At 44.1% G+C, this 23,483-nt stretch overlaps 1 protein-coding gene across 4 annotated transcripts in view; it reads left to right on the top strand.

Annotated features, from left to right (window-relative positions):
• HMBOX1 (homeobox containing 1) overlaps positions 1-23,483 on the top strand; it is a 181,199-nt gene that overhangs the window by 127,662 nt on the left and 30,054 nt on the right. For all 4 annotated transcript variants that reach the window (XM_074991467.1, XM_074991468.1, XM_074991469.1 and 1 more), the window contains exon 6: positions 7,619-7,772. In XM_074991467.1, the coding sequence (XP_074847568.1) occupies positions 7,619-7,772 (154 nt within the window). The remainder of the gene's footprint in view (positions 1-7,618; positions 7,773-23,483) is intronic.

Below are 23,483 nucleotides of genomic sequence, written 5' to 3' on the forward strand. Positions count from 1 at the left end.
GTCAGTGGATGTGATACACCTTGACTTCAGCAAAGCTTTTGGTACAGTCTCCCACAACATTCTTGCCCATAAGTTAAGGAAATATGGATTGGATCCTTGGACTATAAGATGGATAGAAAGCTTGCTTGATCATCGGGCCCAACGCGTAGTGGTCAATGGCTCAATATCTGGATGGTGGTTGGTTTTCAAGTGGAGTGCTGCAAGGCTCAGTTCTGGGGCCAGTGTTATTCAACATCTTTATTACTGACCTGGATGAGGGACTGGATTGCACTCTCAGCAAGTTTGCGGATGACACAAAACTAGGGGGAGAGGTAGGTAGGTTGGAGGGTAGAGAGAGAATCCAGAGTGACCTGGGTAAACTGGAGGACTGGGCCAAAAATCTGATGTGGTTCAGCAAGGAGAAGTGTAGAGTCCTGCACCTGGGGCAGAAGAATCCCAAGCATTGTTATAGGCTGGGGACCGACTGGCTCAGCAGCAGTACAATGGAAAGGGACCTAGGGGTTATGGTGGATGAAAGGCTGGATATGAGTAAACAGTGTGCCCTTGTAGCCAAGAAGGCTAACGGCATACTGGGGTGCATTAGGAGGAGCATCTCGAGGAGATCTAGAGAAGTAGTTATTCCCCTCTATTGAGCACTGGTGAGGCCACATCTGTAATATTGTATCCAGTTTTGGGGGCCCCCCAGTATAAAAAGGATGTGGATGTGCTGGAGCAGGTTCAACAGAGGGCAACAAAAATGATTAAAAGTCTGGAGCACAAGACCTATGAGGATAGGCTGAGGGATTTGGGCTTGTTTAGTTTACAGAAGAGAAGACTATGGGGTGATTTAATATCAGCCTTCAACTTCCTGAAGGGAATCTCCTAATGAGGAGAATGAGAAACTGTTCTCAGTGGTGTCAGATGCCAGAACAAGGAGTAATGGTGTGAAGTTGAAGAGGGAGAGGTGTAGGTTAGATATTAGGAAAAACTACTTCACCAGGACGGTGGTGAAGCACTGGAATGCGTTGCTTAGAGAGATGGTGGATTCTCGATCCCTCAAGGTTTAAGTCTCAGCTGGACAAGGTCCTGGCTGGGATGACTTAGTGGGGGTTGATCCTGCTTGAAGCAGGGGGCTGGACTAGATGACCTCCTGAGGTCCCTTCCCACCCTATGATTCTGTGAGCCTCCTCACCTTGAAATACAGCAGTTTTTCTTTTAGAAATCTGCTGTTTTTAGGACTGGATCTTGTGAGGTGTCATGCATCATGCCAGAAATCATACCAGCAGGGCTTAGGCTGACCAGCATTTCCCCTGTCATCAGCTGAGATCCAAGCACCCAATACCCCTGTATAGTTTTCCTTGTGGTGGATCTCGTGTGCATATCTTGAGGTGGGTGGCCTATGCCCAGCCCAGTTCTCAAAACATTTCTCCAGCATCTGCCAATTCCAGGATGCTGCTGTTACTGATATTACCGTATGGAAAAGAGAAATGGGTGAATCGACCCACCAAGGCTCTTACTACTCGGAAAAGAAAAGTGTTTTGTACTTGGTCAGTAAATGTGTCAACATTTGATTTACAGTGAAGCAGATTTACGCTATAAAGAAAAGTATGCATTTTTCTCCTTTCCATAAGAAACATTGTAGACACACTAATCTAACATGATTACTCTGCAGCTGTTACCTTGATGGGAAGCATCACTGAAATTCCCTTTTTCATTTTCTTCTGCTTTCTGAGAGAGTGGTGCTAACAAATTGCCTGCTTATTAGTAGTAATAGACTTGTTTGATAAGACAGGGGGTGGAGGAAAAGGAAAGGAAGGGTTAGTATTTCCTAGCATTTCCCCTCTCTTGCTCACCCATTAATTTTGACAGCCTTTCAAATTCAATCAGATATTTTTTCTAAAGCATAAGAATGTAGATTTGTGCACTAATCTTGGTAAAAGTGAACCAAAAGATTACTTTGAAATAATGGTGCTACCAATTGCTATTGTTACTAGGGATGTTAACGTTTAACCAGTTCACTAATAAGCCTCACCCTAAACCTGTGTGGTCCATTAGAATTCAAAGATTGCTACATTTGTGGTTGCCATCCTTCCATATTCACTACAGCCCCCACCTAAATAAATGCCCTTCCCCTCTCCAACAACTATAGGCTGGTAAGACCAACTCAGTGCCCTCCCGCAGAGCCAGGAACCCTCACTCCCATTCTAAATCAATGCCGATGACTCACCTCTGGAGTGGTTGGGGCTGGGGCCTCCAGGGCCACTGGGGTTGCCACTGCTGGGGCCACCAGAGAGGCCAGGTTGGCCGCCACTGCTGCCATGCGCTTCTCCTACTAAACAGTGGGGCACATGCACAGAGCGGGCGGATGGCACTCCTGAATGCATCTCTAGAAGGAGCTGCATTTAAAGGCTCCAGGAGCCGCATGCAGCTCCAGAACCGGAATTACCACACCACAGTGTCCCATTTGGCACGTTTCTTTCCCACCCATTTAATTGTCCAGATAATTAAACAGGATTTTACATCCCTAACTGTTACACTTAACTGAGTAAGTAGTTTGCATGGCAATAAACCACAGCATAAAGTGAAGTGAGAAAAAAAGTCGTGTTGAACATCAGGATGAGGGGTCTTCCACAGATAATGCCTCCTGTATGTGCAAGACTAAAGATGCTTGCCTTACCTACTACTGACTTACCCAGGAGAAAGTTTTAACACTTCCAGAGACTCCTGCCTCTCTGAGTGTTAATCTGCAATCAGCAAGGAAAATAATCATTGGGTATCTGTTACACCCAAGGCCTGGTAATGAGCTCTCCACACTTTAGCAGTATGTAGGGAAACTCTTTCTAGGGTTAAGCCATATAAGATTCTTCACTCTCCTTACATAATGCCAGGCAGCTAAAAGCAACCATTTTTAAGTGCTTATATTTCAGTGCTAGAAGTTTAAATAATAACATTGGTGACCTAGAGTGCCTCGGATTAAATGAGGATATCTATATACGTGGTGTGGTGGGGTCTCCTGCCCCGCCTCGCTCCTAAGGGCTCCTGAGTCACCCTCAGGGTTCCACAGCCCAATGTGGCCTAGTCCCAGCCCTCAGGGCCTCACAGTCCAATCAGGCCTCAGTGGCCTAGTCCCAATTTACAGGCCTTACCGCCCAGTCAGGCCCCTGCAGCCTTGTCCCAGTTTACAGGCCTTACTGCCCAGTCAGGCCTCAGCGACCTAGGTCGTCCCTGCCTTAGGCTCACAGGGAAGTGAAGGTAGGGGAGCTTGAGCCCTCCTGCTCCACCAAGCTCCAGCCCAGGACCCTGTTGGTGGTGGGTGTGGAACCTCAACCACCAGCTCAGTGGGGATCCTCACCGCAACACGCTGAGCTCACTGGTATCTTTCCCAGTTCCCACACCCTGGGCTACTTCCTGCCGCCATCTCCGCTCTGGCTATGCTTCCTCCAGCCACTCCTGCTGTGGACAGCTACTCCAGAGGGGGTTGCCACCATTGTCGCTGCTGCTCCTCGGGTGGTTGTGGCTACTGCTGCTGCTGCCACTGCTGCTGCTCGGGCAGGTGCCGTGGCTGCTCCTCAGGTGGCAGTGGCTCCCAGGCTTCTGTAAGAGCTCCTTCCCCCGTGCTGGCCAGCCCCAACTGCCAGCCTTCCCCAGTCTTTATACCTGATCTACAGCTGGAGCATGCCCAGCAGGGCCTTGGGGGCGGAGCCTTTCCTGTCCAATAGACATGGCTCTCACCCCCTTGCTCAGTGAGGGGTTGGTACACCCTGTCACATATGGCATCCCTGAAACTTGGTAGAAGAGGATAATCAATGGGATGCAATAATACTAGGGTACAAAATACATTGCAAGAAGACAACTGATCAGGGAATTGCACTATATGTGTAAAAATTGCAGAGCCATTTTAAAGCAAAAATCTTAAATGAACTAAACTGTACAAATTTCTGTGAATAGCACTTTCATGTTTAAATAATAAGAATGTAGCAGAAGGGATTTCTTACCAACAGCTGACAAGAATGCTGCTAGTGACTGTGAGATGCCCAAGGAGATTAGAGAGACTATAAAAATAAAAAGCTCAATAATAATGGGGGATTTCAATTATCCTCATAGTGACAGGGCATTTTTCACCTCAGAGCAGGATGCAGAGATCAAGCTTTTCAGTCTAAAGGACTGCTTCTTTGAGCAACATTTCTTTGAGAAGAGCCAATTCTTGATTTAGTTCTAAGAGGTGACAATAGTTCAATAGCTTGGTAAGAGTGACCGTAAGGGAATAACATTTAACCCCTATTGTGAGGCAACACTAAAACAGCCCACAGTGGTAACACCGATTTCAGAAAAGAGAACTGCATACACACAAGGAAGTTAGTTAAGCAAAACTTAAAACGTACTGTGTCAAAAGTGAAATCATTGCAAGCTACCTGGAAAGACACCATAATCAAGGCCCAAATTATAGGCGTACACCAATTTTAAGTAAACACAGAAGACCAAATTGTACTACTGTAGCTAAAGGGCATCCTTTAAAAAGTGCAAGTTCAGTCTTATTTTGAAAAATAGGAAGGGAACGTAAATTCTGGCAAGTCAAGTGTAAAAGTGTAATTAGGAAGACCAAAAAAGAATTTGAAGAATGACTAGCCAAAGATTGGAAAAAAAATAGGGAATATAAAAAGTTTGATACATCAGAAGCAGGAAGCCTGCTAAATAACCAGTGGGCCACTGAATGACTGAGATGCTAAAGGAGCACTCAAGGGGTATAAAGCCAATATTGTGGAGAAACTACAGACGTTATTTGCATCAGTCTTCGCAGCTGAGGATGTAAGGGAGAATCCCCAACCTGAGATGTTCTTTTTAGGTGCAAATCTGAGCAACTGTCCCAGATTAAGGAGTCATTAGAGAAGGCTTTGGAACAAATTGATAAATTAAATAATAAGAAGTCACCAGGAACAGATGGCATTCACCCACACATTGTAAGGGAATTCAAATGTGAAATTATAAAACTACCAACTGTCGTATGCGTGTTATTTAAATCAGGTTCTGTGCCTGATTACTTGGAAGATAGCTGAAGCGACACCTATTTTTAAAAAGGATCCAGGGGCAATGTCAGCAATTATAGGCTTGTAAACCCAACTTCACCACCAGGCAAATTGGTTGAAACTATAGTAAAGAAAAGAATTATCAGACACATTGGTGAAGATGATTTCTTGGGGAAGAGTCAACATGGAAATCGTGCCTCCCCAATCTACTAGAATTCTTTGAGGGGATCAACAAGCATATGAACAAAGGGGAAAGCAGTAGATATACTGTCCTTAGATTTCCAGAAAGTCTTTGACTCCCTCACCAGAGGTTCTTAAGAAAAGTTAAGCTGTCACAAGATTACAGAGGGAAACATCTGAACTGGAATTCATTTGTACATTTAAATAAGGCCTTAACAGAGATCTCAGCTATCTTTGCATTACAAGGGCAATCTCCCCACCCGTGGTATTCTAAGGAATGGGGCACATCCTACTCAATTTGCTTTGTCTATTGGTCCTACTAGTGACAGGTAGCCCCCTTTTGATTCTTCTTCCTTCCTCCCATCCCAATATGTAAACCCTGGATTCCAATTGTCTGCTCCAATCACCAGAAGAAGGGGGTCTCGCCTGTGAAAGCTCATGAACTAAGAAATTGGTGGTTTTTAAGTTGCTACAGGACTGCTTGTTATTTGTGAAGCTCCAGACTAAAATATCTCCCTCTCTCATAAGAGGGAAGGTCCTTTCATTGTTAAAAGATAGGAATACAGGGTAGAAATAAATGGACAGTTTTCAGAACAGAGGCTGTGGCCACACTTGGCCAAAACATCAAAATGGCCATGCTAATTGCCAAATTGAAGAATACTAATGAGGTGCTGAAATGAATATTCAGCGCCTCGTTAGCATGATGCCGGCTGCGGCACTTCGAAAATGCTGCTTTTGAACACACGCAGCTTGGCTATATGGGGGTCCTTTTTGAAGGGACCCTGCAAACGTTGAAATCCCCTTATTCCTATCAGCTGATATTAATAAGGGGATTTTGAAATGTGAGGGGTCCTTTCGAAAAAGACCCCTGTGTAGCTGAGCTGCACACGTTTGAAAGTGGCACTTTCGAAGTGCCCTGGCTGGCAGCATGCTAACAAGGTGCTGAATATTCATTTCAGTGCCTCATTAGTATTCTTTGATTTGGCCATTAGCATGGCCATTTTGAAGTTTTGGCCAAGTGTGCCACAGCCAGAGAGAGAGAAATAATGGTGTCCATCAAAAATCTGTACTGGGCCAGTACTGTTCATTTCATTCATAAATGATCTGGACAAAGGTGTCAATAGTGAAATGGCAAGAATTGCAGATGATACAAAGCTACTCAAGATAGTTAACTCCAAAGGAGACTGTGCTGAGTTGCGGAAAGACCTCACAAAAACGGCTGAGTGACCAACAAAATTGCAGATGAGATTGAATGTTTATAAATGCAAAGTAATGTACTTTGGAAAACATAATCCCAACTCTCTCTCTCCCTCGCTCTCTCTCTGTAATAATAATAATAATAATAATAATGATAATATAGATATATGATGATGGGGTCTAAATTAGCTGTTGCCACTCTCGGCATTATTGTAGATAGTTCTCTGAAAATGTACAGCAACAGTCAAAAAGGGAATGGAGTGTTAGCGATCATTAAAAAAGGGATAGATCTGAGAGAAAATATATTGCCTCTGTAGAAATTGCCCACATCTTGAATACTGCATGCATATGTAGTCACCCATCTCAAAAAAAGATATATTGGAATTCAAAAAGGTTCATAAAAGGTCAACAAAAATTATTAGGAGTGTACAACAACTGACATGAGGATCAATTAATAAGACTGACTTTTCAGTTTTGAAAAGAGATGACTGAGGGATATGCTAGAGGTCAATAAAATTGACTGGTGTAGAGAAAGTAAGGAAGGAAGTATTTATTTTCATAACACAAGAACTAGGGTGTCAAATGAAACTAATAGGCATCAGGTTTAAAACAAGCAAAATGAAGTATTTCTTCACACAATGCACAGTCACCTCATTTTAGCAGGGGTGTGTGAAGGCCAATTCTATAACAAGGTTCAAAAAAGAGCTAGATCAGTTCAGGGAGGATTGGTCCATCCTTGGCTATTAGCCAAGATGCACAGAGGTGGTGTCCATAGCCTCTGTTTGCCTGGAGTTAGGAATAGGTGACGGGGATGGATCAATTCCTCTGAAGCACCTGTCATTGCCCACTGTTGGACCATTGGTCTGGCCGAGTATAGCTGTTCTTATGTTCTTGACTGAAGAACAAGAAGCAGTGGTAGAATGGATCCTAGGTGATCATAGCTAAGATATTCTGTGCAAAGCAGATCATTTTGATGAGGGAAAATTGGCTCTTTGGAAGCGGGTATAATGAGGACTCCATGTTTGATTATCCTCTGACTTAGACTAGTTAACTCCACAGTTTCATCCTGCTCCTGTGAGGACACAATTGGGCTTTGTGTCTTCATTGCGTTCGTTTATTAGTATTTTATCTTTGGCTCGTATGTCTTCACCAGTCGGTTGTTTCTTCATTAGCAGGACTGAGAAGAGAAGTAAGATTTTCTGGCCATAAGGAAACACAGTATTTATTCTTGTTTTTAGGGGCTACATTAAGTATGAGACCTGCTCCAGTTCCAGTAGAAGAGCCAGAGTGGAGACAGACACCTCCCCCAGTCACAGCTACCTCTGGGACTTTCAGACTACGGCGAGGCAGTCGTTTCACATGGAGAAAGGAGTGCCTGGCAGTTATGGAAAGGTACGTCTCTCCTTGGGACTGCCAAGGCCTTGATGTACATTATGTGGAAGCAGATTGAGATGCTGTTTGTTCCTGCTCTGATAAGTACCTCGTTTGTCATGAATGTGCTTCAGTGAAGTGCAAGTCAGTTAGCTACCTGGACATGTTTTTTTCATTCCGAGAACTAGAAGAAAGTATGACATCGCATTTCGTGCAAAGCACTTACATACTGTAGTCCTCTTAATCATTCTGAATGTTCTTCAGAGGCCTTTGGAAGCCTTGCCCTTGACTCAGTTTGTGGATCCTTCCAGGTCTCTATTCTTCAGTTTTTCCTTAGCTTTCCAGGGAGTTTTCATGTGCATTTAGATGCTCTCAGGGTAGGAGTCTAAATGATCTTTGCTTTGTATTGTGCATCTCTTTCCATTTTGCAGGTCACACCTCACACAGATAAAATGAATATCCTTTTTTATGCTGGCATTTATATAGCATAATGTCCATTTACAGAGCTGCATTAGAGACCTTTGCCTTATGAATAACAAGCTCTCTGCCAGAAAGCTGCTACAGCCTTGGATCAGAGAATCATAGAATCCTAGGGCTGGAAGAGACCTCAGGAGGTCATCGAGGCCAGAACCCTGCCCAAAGCAGGACCAACCCTAACTAAATCATCCCCTCCAGGACTTTGTCAAGCCAGGTCTTAAAAACCATATAAGAATGGATATTCCATCACCTCTCTAGGCAATGCATTTCAGTGCTTCACTGCCCTCCTAGTAAAATAGCTTTTCCTAATATCCAACCTACACCTCCTCTACTGTAACTTGAGACCATTGCTTCTTATTCTGCCATCTATCATTACTGAGAACATCCTCTCTCTATCCTCTTTTGAGCATGCTTTCAGGAAGTTAAATGCTTCTATCAAATCAAATCTACCCTTCCTCTTCTCCAAACTAAATAAGCCCAAATCCCACGACCTCTCCTCATAAGTCATGTGCTCCAAGCCCCTAATCATTTTGGTTGCTCTCCACTGGATCCTCTCCAGTGCATCCACATCCTTTGTATACTGGGGGTGGGGGGGGGGCAGAACTGAATGCAGTACCCGAGATGTGGCCTCACCTGTGTTGAATAAAGCTGAATAATAACTTCTCTAGATATGCTAGAAATGCCCCTTCTAATGCACCCTTATAGCCATTAGCCTTCTTGGCTACAAGGGCACACTGTTGACTCGTACCCAGCTTCTCATCCACTGTAATCCCCAGGATGTTTCTGGGAAACCATACAGTGCAAGGCAGATTCGTTCAAATACATAATTAGAGTAGTGAGTGATCACTAGAACTCGCGGCTCATCAACCTTGCAGAGATTAAGCACTTTCCTAGCAAAGTCTGCCTGCTCACTACACGGTATGCCGTGGTCCTCTGCTCCCTTCAGAATCTCTCTCCAGTGTCTGAACTGGCAGGCGGGGAAGGCCCAGAGTGTACAAAGAGACCCTGTAGGGGTAGGTGCATATACGTTGTAAAGGTTAAATTGCTGGGAAGCAGTATCTCCCCCCTGCCCCATTCAGTTTTCTTCTGCCTTTGGAGTGTGGGGAGTATCTGGTATCCCGCTAGTTCCTGGTAATGGACGTGGCTGTGAGAAGCCTGTGCTGACAGCCAGAGAGGAATTGGAGGCACTGTACAGCAGCAGGCCCAAACCCTCTCTAGAAGATCTGCAGTTAGGCCACACAAGGTCCTGCAAATGTTGCTGTCTTGAACAAGTACCTCTTTGTTTGAGCCCATCTACCATCTGGCATTTGGAATGTTGCGTGTAGTATTTTCCTGCTAGACGTGTGCTAGAACACAGGGAAGAAAAAGGTTTTGTGAATAAAAAAATATTGAACACTCCAGATTTTTATGCTGCAAGCACAAGAGATTACATTGCCATGAAAGTCGAAATCGAAGCTGCAGGTGCTTTTCATGCTATGTTTCAGCCCATCACTAAGGGCTCAAATAGAATACACATGTTATGGAGACATAGCTCCTCTTCTGAAAGGCTGCTGAAATGCCTGGTGGTTTGGCTGTACCTCAGCTAGGGACAGTTTAGTGTATCAGATAAACAAACCAATTTTAACATTTAAACTCTCGGAGACCACTACCTTGTGCAGTAGAAAACTGACATAACCATTTGATCTTATTTTCATTTCTTTTTTCCTCCTTCCGCACCTTCTTGCCATTGTTTGTCGTGCTCATTCATTGCATCTTGTCTCAGACTGTAAGCTTGTTGGGGCGGGGATTGTCTTTGGCTTTGTGGTTATACAGTGTCTACTGCAATGGTGTGAGGATCCTGACTCTAGGGCCTGCAGGAATGCAGCACGCATTTTTGCAAACAAATATTAATTACTGATGTGCAAATACATTGCCTAATGCAAAAGAGCCACCTGAGTAGAAGTTCAAAGATGTTGCATACAGTATGTCTCAGACCCACCGATTTTATGACCCACAAAATGTGCTTACACAACCAGGTTTCCTGACAGCTGGCCAGAACTGGTCACTGCTGGAAACAGAAAGGGATTTCTGTGCTTTGTTTCTAATGTGTAACTTTGCAGTGATCTCGTGTTACACTGGTGGTTTGGCTCTTCCTCTCAAGGCTTTGGCAGCTCGTGGAGGCAGTTGATCCAAGTCATCAGCCCCAAGGTTTTCTTATCCGGTTAGACATACGTACCATTGTCTTGTGGCTCATAGCACCCAGCTTTTCTGATGTGCCACTCATGGAGAACGCTAAAGTGCTCTTGGTGTATGAAGTTAAGTGCTTACTGGCTGCTTTGAAGTTGGCAGTGCAGGCTCTTCTTGAATGCTTTTCGCTTTGCATGTGATATTTGTCTGAGCATTACTGTGCAATCTTTGTTCTCCTATACACACTTTACTGTTTGAATTAGCTCTGCTGTGGGCTTGGGTACATGCCCAACCAACTCATAGCCAAGGACAAGACATGCTTTTTAAAAAGTGCAGCATGTCTCTAGTGACCATTAACCAAATTTATCATCTCAATTTGCCCAGGGAAGGAAAGTCCAAGGTTACCTCAGCACAGTTAGCATTGAAACAATGAGAAGTCCTGTGGCACGTTATAGACTAACAGATATTTTGGAGCATAACCTGTCGTGGGCGAAGACCTGCTTCATCAGTTGACTGGCTCCCTGGCTTGTGTGCCAGAGGTAGATGCGTCTTTAGTCACAGATGCATGGTGGTGTTAAATTATGAGGCTCAACCTACATGCTTTGTTTATCAGTTTCAACAAGACATACCCAAAATTGTCCCTTCTCTCACCACGTTTGCTTGTTTGTTCCTGTGTATACAAAGCATCACGTATTTGGTGACACTGCTGCATTGATTGCGTGTTGTGGATGTTCAGCACCACTCGGGATGTGGCTCTTGAACTGCATAAGGAACGTGATGGTTTCTGTTGGCTTTTATTTCTGCCTCAGCTGTAACTCCTGTGGATTTACACTTGGTGTCAAACTGGTGCGTAGGAGATGAGAATCAGGCCCTGCGTGTACTTACATGCTGTGGATACATGTGTGCTTATAGCTAGTATAAATGCATCAAAGGAACTAATGAGTTTATTTTGGATTTCCAGAATGCTTCTTGTGGTTTCTGTAATTCAATTCTCCTGTCTTTACTGCTTTTTGGAATTTCTCCCAGTACAGTTTATTACTTGTTAAGCCTGATTTCGGACAATAGATTTGGAAGGTCTTTTTTTTTTAATTTCTTTCTGAATATTAATGCTCTGAAGGTTAAGAGGAGCAATAGTTCCAGAAAGTGACGTTCTATATTTAACTACAAATGAGGTGTGGTTCAGACAACTGCAATGCGAGCAGTGATATCAACCTTGACTTGCAGGGAACGTTCTCTTCTCCAGCCTACAGCTCATGAAACATGCTGAGGTTTCTGGGTGATGATGGTGTGGTGTGGTGTGCTTCACCCTCCTTCAGGACCAGAGCTAAGATTACAGTAATTTTTTTCAGTTGGAACCAGAGGTTAGGCTTGAAAATCTGTTTCTTGTTCATTTGTATTTCTATTACATCTAGTCTCAAAGAGTCCCACAGCATCAGAATCACCAGTTTCTTCCAGCTTCTCTCATTAGAACTGTCAGACTTATCAGCTCCATGAGGAGTGTGTGTGTGTGTGTGTGTGTGTGTGTGTGTGTGTGTGTGTGTTTGTTTAATAAGCCATTTCTGCTTTTTTTTAAACACATGACTGTGCTTTCCCCTCTGTATAAATCAGAACTCAGCTTCTTTCCTTTTGCAGGCTCTTCATTACTGCCTTCCCATCTAGTGGGGGCGGCAAAATCAATTTGTAGTGAGGGGTGTACCCATCTGAAGGAATTCTGTAGAAGGGTTTTGAAAACTACAGGTTGAACCTCTCTAATATGGACCTCTCTCTTCTGGCAACATCTGTAATCCAGCACGATTTTAGTTAGCCTGATAAACGCTTATGGCCAAGTTTCCCGTCGTACCGTAAAGTTTGTTTACAGCCACCAGTCCTGGTTCTTCATGGTTCTGTGCTGGTTATTTAGCTGTAATTTGCCTGTAAATATCTTCTAAGCGCCCAGTAAGCAGGGGAAGTGCTGGCAATGTACTAGACAATATTGACCTCTCACGATGTGGTATATTCTTTCGTCTGGTGTCAGTCAGATCCTGAAGATGCCAGATGAGAGAGGTTCATGAAACATGCTGAGCCTGTTGAGTCAACAGTGTGATGCTGTTGCAAAAAAAAAGCAAACATGATTCTAGGATGCATTAACAGGTGTGTTGTGAACAAAACACGAGAAGTCATTCTCCCGCTCTACTCTGCGCTGGTTAGGCCTCAGCTGGAGTATTGTGTCCAGTTCTGGGCACCGCAGTTCAGGAAGGATGTGGAGAAATTGGAGAGGGTCCAGAGGAGAGCAACGAGAATGATCAAAGGTCTAGAGAACATGACCTATGAAGAAAGGCTGAAAGAATTGGGCTTGTTTAGTTTGGAAAAGAGAAGATTGAGGGGGGACATGACAGCAGTTTTCAGGTATCTAAAAGGGTATCGTAAGGCAGAGGGAGGGAACTCGTTCTTCCTTGCCTCTGAGGATAGAACCAGAGGCAATGGACTTAAATTGCAGCAGGGGAGATTCAGGTTGGACATTAGGAAAAAGTTCCTAACTGTCAGGGTGATAAAACAGTGGAACGAATTGCCAAGAGAGGTGGTAGAATCTCCATCACTGGAGATATTTAAGAAGAGGTTAGATAGATGGCTTTCTGGGATGGTCTAGAAAGTGCTTGGTCCTGCTGTGAGGGCAGGGGGCTGGACTCGATGGCCTCTCGAAGTCCCTTCCAGTCCTACTCTTCTATGATTCTATGATTCAGCCTATGCATCCTTTATGTATGTCCTTTCTACAAGCACACATTCTGTTGCAGGTTTGGAGGGGCAGTGTTTCTTTTGATAGCCATTTGTGAAGTGAGAACTTGTTTAAATAAAAATAACACACAGCTTGTACATTCTGTTGTAAACACAGCTATTAATTCAATAATGCAATTAATGTGTATACTGCACTATGGATTTATGGATTGCTTCTGTAATAAGGTTTTGAGGCTTTTGCTTTGGGGTTGCTGTTTTTTATTTATTTATTTTTTTTAACTTTTGCTCTATTCTTTATATTCTGTCTTGCTTTAAAAATATAGTTAAATCAATCTATACTGGATGAAGATGTAGACTGGGATATGATTAAACCAACACAGAGGTTAAAAGACACTTGGCCGTGACAAGTTGTAAGCACTGCATAAACATTAACTAATTAATTCTCAAAGCTCTTCAGAGATACAGATAAATATTTCCATTTTACACATGGAAAACTGAATCGGGTGTGAAACAGCCGCAAAGTGAATTGACAATAGGACTGGAATTAGCCTTTCTGGCTCTGCACCCATTCTTCCACACCCTGACTTCTCCCCCTGGCCCTCCAACCACCCTAGCCAGTGCAGGGAATGTGAAGTCTAGGTAGTTCCATAGTTCTGGCATGGGTTATTTTTGTTTTTATCTCTCCTCCAGCTCCCATCATTTCTACATTACAGGGGAGAAGCCAGACCTGCAACTGGCCTGGAAACATAAGCACGCTTTTCCAGGATTACAGAAAGTGCCCCAAAGGAGTCTAAACGAGAGGGTGGAAGACGGGGACAGAGATGAGGGTACAGAGTTCATCCTGGATGAGAGAGCCTATAGGGAGCAGAAGAAGGGATTTGAGTTGTATGCATGTGAGGCTCACGCGGGGTGTGGTGTGACTGTATGCACACAGCTGTAGCCAGGCTGGTTCAAATAGCAATAGCGGTGAAGTTGCAGCAATGTGAGCGAGCCATTCGAATGCATATGCAATCTCAGGCAGAATTGTGCAGCTCCTGCTGCTGCCTGTGCTGCGGTGGCTTCCCTGTTGTTGCGCAGTCACACTTGTGATTGCAGTGTATAGGTACCCACGTACATACTAGGGAAGGTACCAAGGCTCGAACATAAATAAGCGTTGTCCCTAATTAGGGTTGCCAGGTATCTGGGTGGGACTGGTGAGCAACACTAACTGGGCCATTAAAAGTCCAGTTGCCAGTGCAGGAGGGCTAAGGCTGGTTCCATGTGGTTCCTGAAATCAGCTGGCACATGCCTGCGGCTCTAGTTGGAAGAGTGATCACAGAAGCTCCTCGTGCTGCTCCAACCCCCACTGCAGGCTCCGCAGCTCCTATTGGCCAGGAAGCCTAGCCAGTGGAATTTGCTGGGATGGTGTCTGTGGATGAGGGCGCTGCACAGAACCCCCATACCCTTTTGCCTCTCATTATTTAAGCAGTTATTGTGCTTATAAGCTTTTTCACTGTTCCTGTCCCAAGCACTAGGTTTCTTCCGCTTGCCTTGGGAGAAAGAGCTCTATTAGCTTGTGAAATAGGATAAAATTAGCAATGGGAATTTTCCTATCAGTCAGGTTGTTGCAGACTCTCGCTATTGGTCCCACAGGGAACACGAGGCCTTGGCAAGGTTGCCCTGCAGTTCCAATGGCAGGGGTGTGAATACTAGAGCTCATCTTAGCATGGTGCTGCAACATCCGTATGTGGACATGACAGTTGTGAACTCAAAGCTTCCTAGTTCACATAATGAAATCCCCTTCCAACAGGATTACATTCATGAGAACTAGGAACCATTACTGTAATCCTGTTTGAAGAGGATTGCGTGAGTGCAAAATAGCAGCCTTTCAGTTCATGTCTACAGCAAGCAATGGGGAATTGCAATGCAGCCATTTGGTCCACTCTACTATTTGCAGCTGTTACCCAATCTGCTGGTGCTGTAGATGTAGCCTGTTTCCTATGTAGTGTTTGAGTGGGATCTAAGGACTCTGCTTATTCCTCCCCTCCTAGCTTGTCAAGAGAACAGAACTGGTTTTCAGTCTCTTCACATTAGAGACCGAACATTGCTGTCTCATCAGTACGATGGATGCTACTCCAGTCCTCAGAAACTCCAATCCTCAGCTTGATTTTGGAGAAGCAGCATGTACAGGTGGACAGACCTGGGGCCTGCAGCCAGTCAAACTTTGATGCTGTTTTCTGGGGTGAGCTAGGGCAAGTCACTGAGCTCCTCTGTGCCTGACTTTCCCCATCTGTAAAATATTTATCCACATCACAGGGACACTGGGCCAAACCTGTGAATACCTGCAACATACCAGGAGCCCATATTCCCATTGAAGTCAATTGAGGGATCCTCAAGTCCTGCTGTTGTCTTGCATCTTACAAGGTTTGCAGGCTCCAACCAAGTCAGAGGCTGACTTAATTACATGCTTTGAGACCTATGGAAGGTATAGCTAACTTGGAGGTTATTTGTTATTTACTGTTCATATTTGTGAAGTGCTCTGAGAGCCTCCAGGACAGGCATATTTAATAAGACACAACAAGGGCTTTTTAACTTCTTGGAAGTTCAAGTGCTTGGTCTCGAGGTCACTGCTGTGTCTTTATAAAATGCAAGGGCAGCCGCATTATCCTTGCTGGATAGAACCTTTCTTATTTCGGATTACCTCAAGCCTATTCCATTCTAGACATGTATACTATGCAGATGTTCTGTTCTAAACAGAAATGAGCAAATCCCACGGTGTTATCAATCCTGTTGCAACAGTACAATATAATACATACTAAAATGTACTTCCAAATAATAACAAAGAGGTAGCCATGTTAGTCTATACTCCAACAAAATAAAACAGCAGAAATGTAGCACTTTAAAGACTAACAAAATGATTTATTTGGTGATGAGATTTCGTGGGACGGACCCACTTCATCAGATCAACCTCCAAATACATCCAAATAGCTCATCAAGCAGCACTGTCTTGTAAACTCTTTTCAACTAAATTGTTTCTCAGTTTTCTTCAATAAAAGAAAACATATCCCTGTCACTAACCACTGACGCCACTTTATAACAATCTGAATTATAGCAGCATTACCTGATGTTCTAACAGTACTTTTCAAAAAGGCACTTCCCCATAGCTCCCATCTTTCTCCAGCACTAGTCCAGGCATTTTGGTATTCTTCCTTCCTGCTCATACAGGTGAGAAGCAGGAAATCTAGGGTTTCAGATCAGACATTTAGAAGAGAATCCTGTCCTAGCATCAGAGGAATTGCTATAGCCGATCAGATCAAAAATTCACGGGGGTCCTTTTCAAAAGGACCTCGCATCTTTCGAAATCCACTTATTCTGATCCGTGAGCCAGATAAGGGGATTTCGAAAGTAGCGGGGTACTTTTGAAAAGGACCCCTCTATAGCTGCATCGAGCCGTGCGAAACATCCTAATGCTAATGAGGTGCTGAATATTCAGTTCAGCACCTCATTAGTAATCTTTGAAATGGCCATTAGCATGGCTATTTTGAAGGTTTGTGCCCGTGTAGACACACCCATTGAGACCCAGTGTGGGTAAAGGGAAACCAACGAGAACTGATTAGAGTATGCTAGGGGAGGGTGTGCTATCAATTTATATCGGTATGAAAATATTTTCAGGATTATTCTCCAACGTTTCCCAATTTCTTTTTTGCTTTGTTAGTCAGTAGTATAGGTTGAGTGTATGTTTTGAGCTCTGCACTGCGATCGCAAGATCTTGTTTCTGAGTAGCTTACTGTTAATTTACAACGAATCAATGCACAGATATAAGACAGCTGCTCCTTCCAAAGGACGTTTCTTGTGTTTGTCTACATTGTGCAAATGTGACAGTTGGAATTCAGTCATTTGATTTTTATGTCCCTTGAAAGGGCTCAACAATCCCTTTTATTCTTACGTAATTTAAATAATTTCCTTCTGCAGAGTTACTAGCTCCAAGGTATTAATAATGTAATAAACAACACCTGTCCATTTAAACTATAAGCTCTTTGGAGCAAGGAATGTCATGTACATATCTTTGTAGAGAACCGAGCACTTTGAGGCCCGAGTCTTGTGGAAATCATTAACGATAATGGTATGTAGTCTTTACTAACTTCCTTCCAAGCTGCAAATTAACCCTTTTTGTACCTTTTAACCAGGTGCGCTTGGTTGGATTTGTGATAAATTTTGTATTTTTATAAAGAAACAGACAATGGAAGATACAGGGTGTAAGTCATTTACTGTGTTTTGTACATGTTTCCCTGTGCTACATGCATCACAGGCTCTTCAATAGAATTATACAGTTGTGCAATTTTACAACTTGTCAAAGCGGCAAATCTGGACAACGCCACATAGATATAATCTGTTTGGTAACAATAATAAAATAGGGGTGAGCTAGGTCCCGAGGGGGCTTTCCAGTTCTAGGAGATGTGTCTCCAATTATATGCATCTATTAGCATGTTGGGATAGCTCAGTGGCTTGAGCATTGGTACCCTAAACTCAGGGTTGTGAGTTCAATCCAGGAGGAGGCATTTTAGGGATTGAGGCAAATAGACATCAGGGGAAGATACAAATGACTAAGGTAAGGAAGGAACCAAAACAAGAGAGAAAGTAGAAAAAAGCTTGACAGTCTGAACCATCATGAAGTTGTTTATATAAATTAACCAGAAAGGGGTTCCAAATTTCTTCCAGTTATTACAATTGCTCTCTATAGGGATAAGCTGTTCTTTCTTCAGCTATGAACTAAGGTTCAAGAACTGCTGCTCTGTTCTGGGATAAGCCTACTTCTCCAATTTTGTAAAATCAGGCATTTGGTGATCATTGCAGCTCTCAGGAGCCAATGTCTTTGTAGCGGAGTTAAAACTATTTTAGCCGGTAAATAACATAATATACAATTTTCGGCTGATGTTTGTCTGCAGCAGCCATGCACGATTTTGACTTGGGGTGCACTTCGTTCCACAGCTTTCTTAAACAGTTTTAACCTGAAAGAGTTTTACTTCTCCTCCATTGGGTGCTTAGTTTCTCCAATGGCATTTCTAAGGGATTATATCAAAGGCCTGTGTAGAAGTCCAAATAAATTATATATACAGGCTGAATCTCTGTAATCCAGCACGCTCTCATCTGCCAAAATCCATAATCAGGCATGATTATAGTTAGCTGTATGACCACTTATCATGGGTGTGTCCAAATTTCCTGTGGTCCCTTAATGGTTGTTTACAGCCACCCTTCCTGGCTTTCAGTGTTCTGTGTTGTTATTTAGCTCTAATTTACCCCTAAATGTCTTCTAAGAGCCCCGTAAGCAGTGAAAGTGTTGGTAACATGCTAAACAATACAGTAAACCCTCAATTTAACAGACTGATATGGGGAAATGGGTGTCTGTTAATGCCAAAAGTCTGTTATAGCCAAATGGTTTCACTGTATGATGATGCACTGCCCTTCCCAGCCCATCACTCACTCCTTTCCTCTGCCCTGCTCTTCTTCCCTTTCCACCCTCTGCCCCATTCTTCCCCTCACACCTCCAACTCCCTCTTCCAATTACGAGAAGAGGAGCTGAATGCCGGCCTGGCTCCTTCCAGCTCCTGCAGCTCTCAGCGCTGCAACTGCTCCATCCCCCAGCTCCAAGCTACCCGTGTGAAGGTAGAGCACAGCTGCCACCCCCAGCCTGCCAGCGGGAAGCAGCCTCCGACACCATGGCTGCTGCTCAGCGCCATTGCAGGCAGTGGCAGCCAGGTGCCAACATGCTCCACGCACGTGGGGCTGGGCAGGAGAATTCCTGGGCCTTGCTGCAGCACCTCCAGTCCTGGCAGCCCCAGCCGCTCTGGCAGATATCCAGCGGTGGCAGCTCTGGTGAGTCTCCAGCATTTGTTTGGGAGAGGGGCAGGGGGCTGGCGACAGCGTCTGTTATTTGCAAAGTCCATTATATCAGGGTTCATTAAATGGAGCGGTTTTTGTATTGACCTTCCGTCATCTGACAAATTCTCTTGTTCGGCGCCAGTCAGGTTGTGTGGGTGTTGACTGAGAGAGGTTCGACCAGTACCACTTTCCTTTATCCCTCAGTATGAATTCTAAGAGGGTGGGTTCCTTTGCAATGGCTTTACTAACATGTCGCTAGCTTATCTGATTCGATTTAGATATTTTATAATGATCTTTCAGCAGCTATTAATTGTGCTTGATCCAAAGCTTGCCCAGGTGGAATTCCCTGCATCTCCTCTGTGCCTCTAAAGGTCGTACATTTTTGGTTGCTCTTTTAATATGCCTGTATAGTTCACATCTGTGTGAGCAAGATGCTGGAGAATTCAGTGCTTTCAGGCAATGCAATGGTTTATTAATGTCCCAGAGAAAAGCAAATACTGCTGTTTAAAAAATAAATAAATAAAGCCTGCTTTGGTTTAACGTTCACCTTCGGTCTCTTTCTTTCAATCTGCTTAGACTGCTTTCTGAGAACTTGTCAGTTCTGACCCACAAAGCAGAGTCACGTAGAGTCCAAGTTCATCTAGAGAGATCACTGCTCCTCATGGTGAAACCTCCAAGCTCTGCACAGGATATTATCTTTAGGGCAAGCCTTGCTTAAATGAATTAAAAATTTAACCTCTTATGCGTTCTAGAAATAACTATAAGGGAATTTGTAAGCTGTTTAGCATCTTGTCACCTGCAATTCTGGTGCCCCTCCTTGTCACTGTTAGATGTGTGGCAGTGGACTCCAACTCAGTGCCTCACTTGGGTTCATTCAGTTCTTCTACCATTGTTCTCTCAGAAATTTCCTGGAAGCTAGTCTTTGAATAGAGTTGCAAATTCATCCTGGAAGAAATAAACTGCCTAGCAGCAGGTGCAAAATCTTTGTCAAAGAAACACTTGGAGTTGTTAGCAGGAGAAATTGGTAAGCTAAGTCTCTGATTAAAGTTCTTGGGAGAGGTTGTATCAGGTATTTATTGAAACTCTGTTGGTCCGTGGTAGGTAGTCTGTCGTGTCTGACGATGACGTCTTGAGCTTGCACAGGCTCATCGGTTGTGGACTCAGATGTGGCTGAGGAGTCCAAGCTTTGAACGGCATGGGCATTCACAGTGGGGTGAAGGGAATTGTCCTGGCTGTGTTGGTGCGGCTGCTGCTGTTGCTTTCTTCCTCTCATGAGCATCAGTGAGGTGTACGCATCTCTACTCTTCAAAGTTGTCATACATGTGTCATACCTGCCAGCCTGTTCGGTCTTTTGCATGCTGCTCTAGCTGATCTGGTTGTAAACCAGCATGAGCAATGTTGGCCGTCACACTGTCTTTATACCTCTTGCGAGGCCTGCCTTGATTCCTTTTGCCCTGGGAGAGTTCACTGTAGAGGAGTTGCTTAGGGATTCTTGACTCCTCCATTCGTATGATGTGCCCTGTCCAGTGAATCTGGGCTTTCAGAATCATGGTCAGTGGAGTGCTTCAACAAAGGACATGATGGTACCATGGGTTTTATCTGCAGAGTGTCACTGGGGCTTACTTCTTCTATTTTATGTTGTATATAGCTGCTGGGTTTCCAAAGAGGGTGCATTTTCCCTTGATGGCACCTGTGTAAATTTGTTTCCAATCGCACGTCCCTTGTGCAAAGTGCTGTGCACACACTGAAAGCTTATGTCCTCTACAAGAAAGATGATGATGATAGAGCAGTGGGCTTCACAGCATACCATAAATGTGAACACACACATGCCCTCTTCTGTGCCCCACTCCTCCTACGCAGTACTCCATAACCTTCTTTTTATCAGCTGGTCAGTTATTATTACAGAGTTTTATATTAAATAACACTATTGCTCTGAGTGACCCTCTTTTTCACGTCTCATTCCTGTAAATAAACAGTTAGTACAAATCCAGGCTATAAAGAACCTGTATATAATTCATTAATGGCTTCCAGATGCTATCTGACCTGCAACTTTAACTTCAGACTGCAATTGCTTAAGCTCCCAAGCTAAGCCAGGCTGGGTCAGGTCAGTGCTTGGGAAATGGCAAAGGGCACTGAAGAAATGGGTGCAATTATTCAGCAAAAACACACTGAGCATTGACAGTTCTCATGATTTGCTATATTTCTAGCTATATTTGGCATTTTTCTCAAATGCTTAACTCCTGGAGGCATATGACTTAGGTGGAAATCTCAGCTCTCCTTTTGTTAAATGAAAGCAAGTTTCTAGCTCTCCAGGCTGCAGAGAGAGGCTGAGAAAGGTGACCCCAGGGAACCCTAAACACTCAAAGCCCGGAAGGCAGATAAAAATAACACTGCCCTTTTTTGGCAGTCCTGATTTTTCAGAGGGCCTCTTTGTTTTTAAACATTTGTATCTCTGCAGCACTCCTCCTGACTCGGTGCCAAACTTTATGCCCTATGCAACTATGAAGGCAGGGCTGTGCTGAGTTGATGGAAGGACTAAGGCTCTGAGTGTAGCTTGTCATTAAAGATCCCCTGGCACTTTTGTGCAAGAGCTTTGAATGAGGTTTTTAGGTTGTGATTTAAGACAAGTAATCCACTTTGTTACTTTTACTGTATCAGAGAGGTAGCCATGTTAGTCTGTATCTTCAAAAACAGCAAGAAGTCCTGTGGCACCTTATAGACCAACAGATATTTTGGAGCATCAGCTTTCGTGGGCAAAGACCCACTCTTACTGTAGGGTCCAGTCAAGCCCTGAAAACTTGCATGTGCTAAGAAATCTTTAATGACCGCAAGTGGTCAGGGCCTCAGTTTTACCATACATCTACTCTGCAGGAAGATACCCCCAGCAGCAGAATATCCACAAAACTTTGTTGGAACATAGTTTCAACAGGAAGAGTGCCAATACTGAATTGGCAACGCCCCATTCTGCAATACTGGGATGTTTCTTGGAGGGTTTCCATTCAAGAACTGATCCTTCCTTGACTTAATTCCTGAGAACTATTTATTTAGAGCATGGGTGTCCAACCTTTTGGCTTGCCTGGGCCGCAATGAGTGATGGTAGTCTTGGGCCGCGTACGAAATGTATAATATAGTTAATGTATATAAATCACATAATAATGTTAAAAGTTTACGATCTTCTGGGGCCACATTACTAGCTGTCCAGGGCCGCATGTGGGCCGTGGGCCGCAGGTTGGACACGCCTGATTTAGAGTGTTCATAGCTGTCCAGGCAGGTGATAGCATCGTCAGTGGCAAGTTGCAGTTCTTGTAAACCAGTGGTTTTCAAACAGTGTGCTATGGGAACTGCCTAAGTGAGCCATGAAATTTCATCAAATTTCCCACGCTGTGGTGCTTTGCAGATTCACTGTCGGGGTGGGAGGAGTCTTGATTGACCCCATGCCAGCTGGCATAGGGTTCCTGCCCGGGTGGCTCTTTGCAGAGGTATAACTATCTCATAGAACTGGAAGGGACCTTCAGAGGTCATTGAGTCCAGTCGCCTGCCCTCACAGCGGGGCCGATCACCATCCCTGATAGATTTTTTTTTTTTTTTTTAATTAATGTATTTGCCTCAGATCCCTAACTGTCCCCCTTAGGACTGGGCTCACAACTGTGGGTTTAGCAGGCCAATGCTCAAATCACTGAGCTATCCCAGAACCACTGTGAGGGGAAAGCTGAAGTGCTGTATCCAGCCCAAACAAGTTGGCAGGGAGTCCAACCCCACACCCTGCTGTGGCAAGGGAGAGGATGGGAGGGTATGAGCCTGTTGGACTTGGGATGCAGGTTAAATGCCACATCCTGGCTCCAGCAGGCCGGCAGGGAGGGGAGCCTGCTTTCAGTGCTTTCTTGTTTACTCAACATCCCTAGCATGGCGTTGGATGGATTTTGAAAACGCATCTTTGCTCACTGTCTAAGATGGTGTATTTTGTAGTCGATTTGAAACAGTAGTGCATTTGATCTTTGTTTAGCTTATTGTAGGCATTACTATATTGCAAACCTCTCCAGTAAGACTGTGACCATGGTAAATGTAAGCAAATATGACATTTATGAGCAATCGATACAGCTGAAAAAAGTGGGCGTGCCATGGAATTGTTTGTCTCATTGAAGTATGCTGTGTTACTGTCATGATCATGAGGGTTAGCCAGCAGCCTGGGAGTAAAAGGGTTAACCTCCTTAGCCAGATGGGGTTGGCCTATAGGAATGTAGGTAAGAATTGAATTTTTTGGCTCCTCCCTTTTTCTGTCCTCTGTTGCTGCTGCTTCTTTCCAGCCATGAGAGAGAGAGACACAGAATATTTCTCTCCAAGAACAGGCCCTCCAATCTTCTGTAAGTAGGGTAAAGTTTAGATGGATCCGTTAGGCTTTATTGCTTTATGGTTTGGGAAGTGGGGTCTGATGTCTGTGCACTTTTTAGAAATGTTCTTTTACTCTCCTTGTAACTAAGTTCTAGGCCCATGGTGGAGACTCCCCATGTGTTTTACTTT

Source organism: Carettochelys insculpta, chromosome 3 (genome assembly GCF_033958435.1).
Source record: "Carettochelys insculpta isolate YL-2023 chromosome 3, ASM3395843v1, whole genome shotgun sequence".
Classification (NCBI taxonomy): Eukaryota; Metazoa; Chordata; order Testudines; family Carettochelyidae; genus Carettochelys; species Carettochelys insculpta.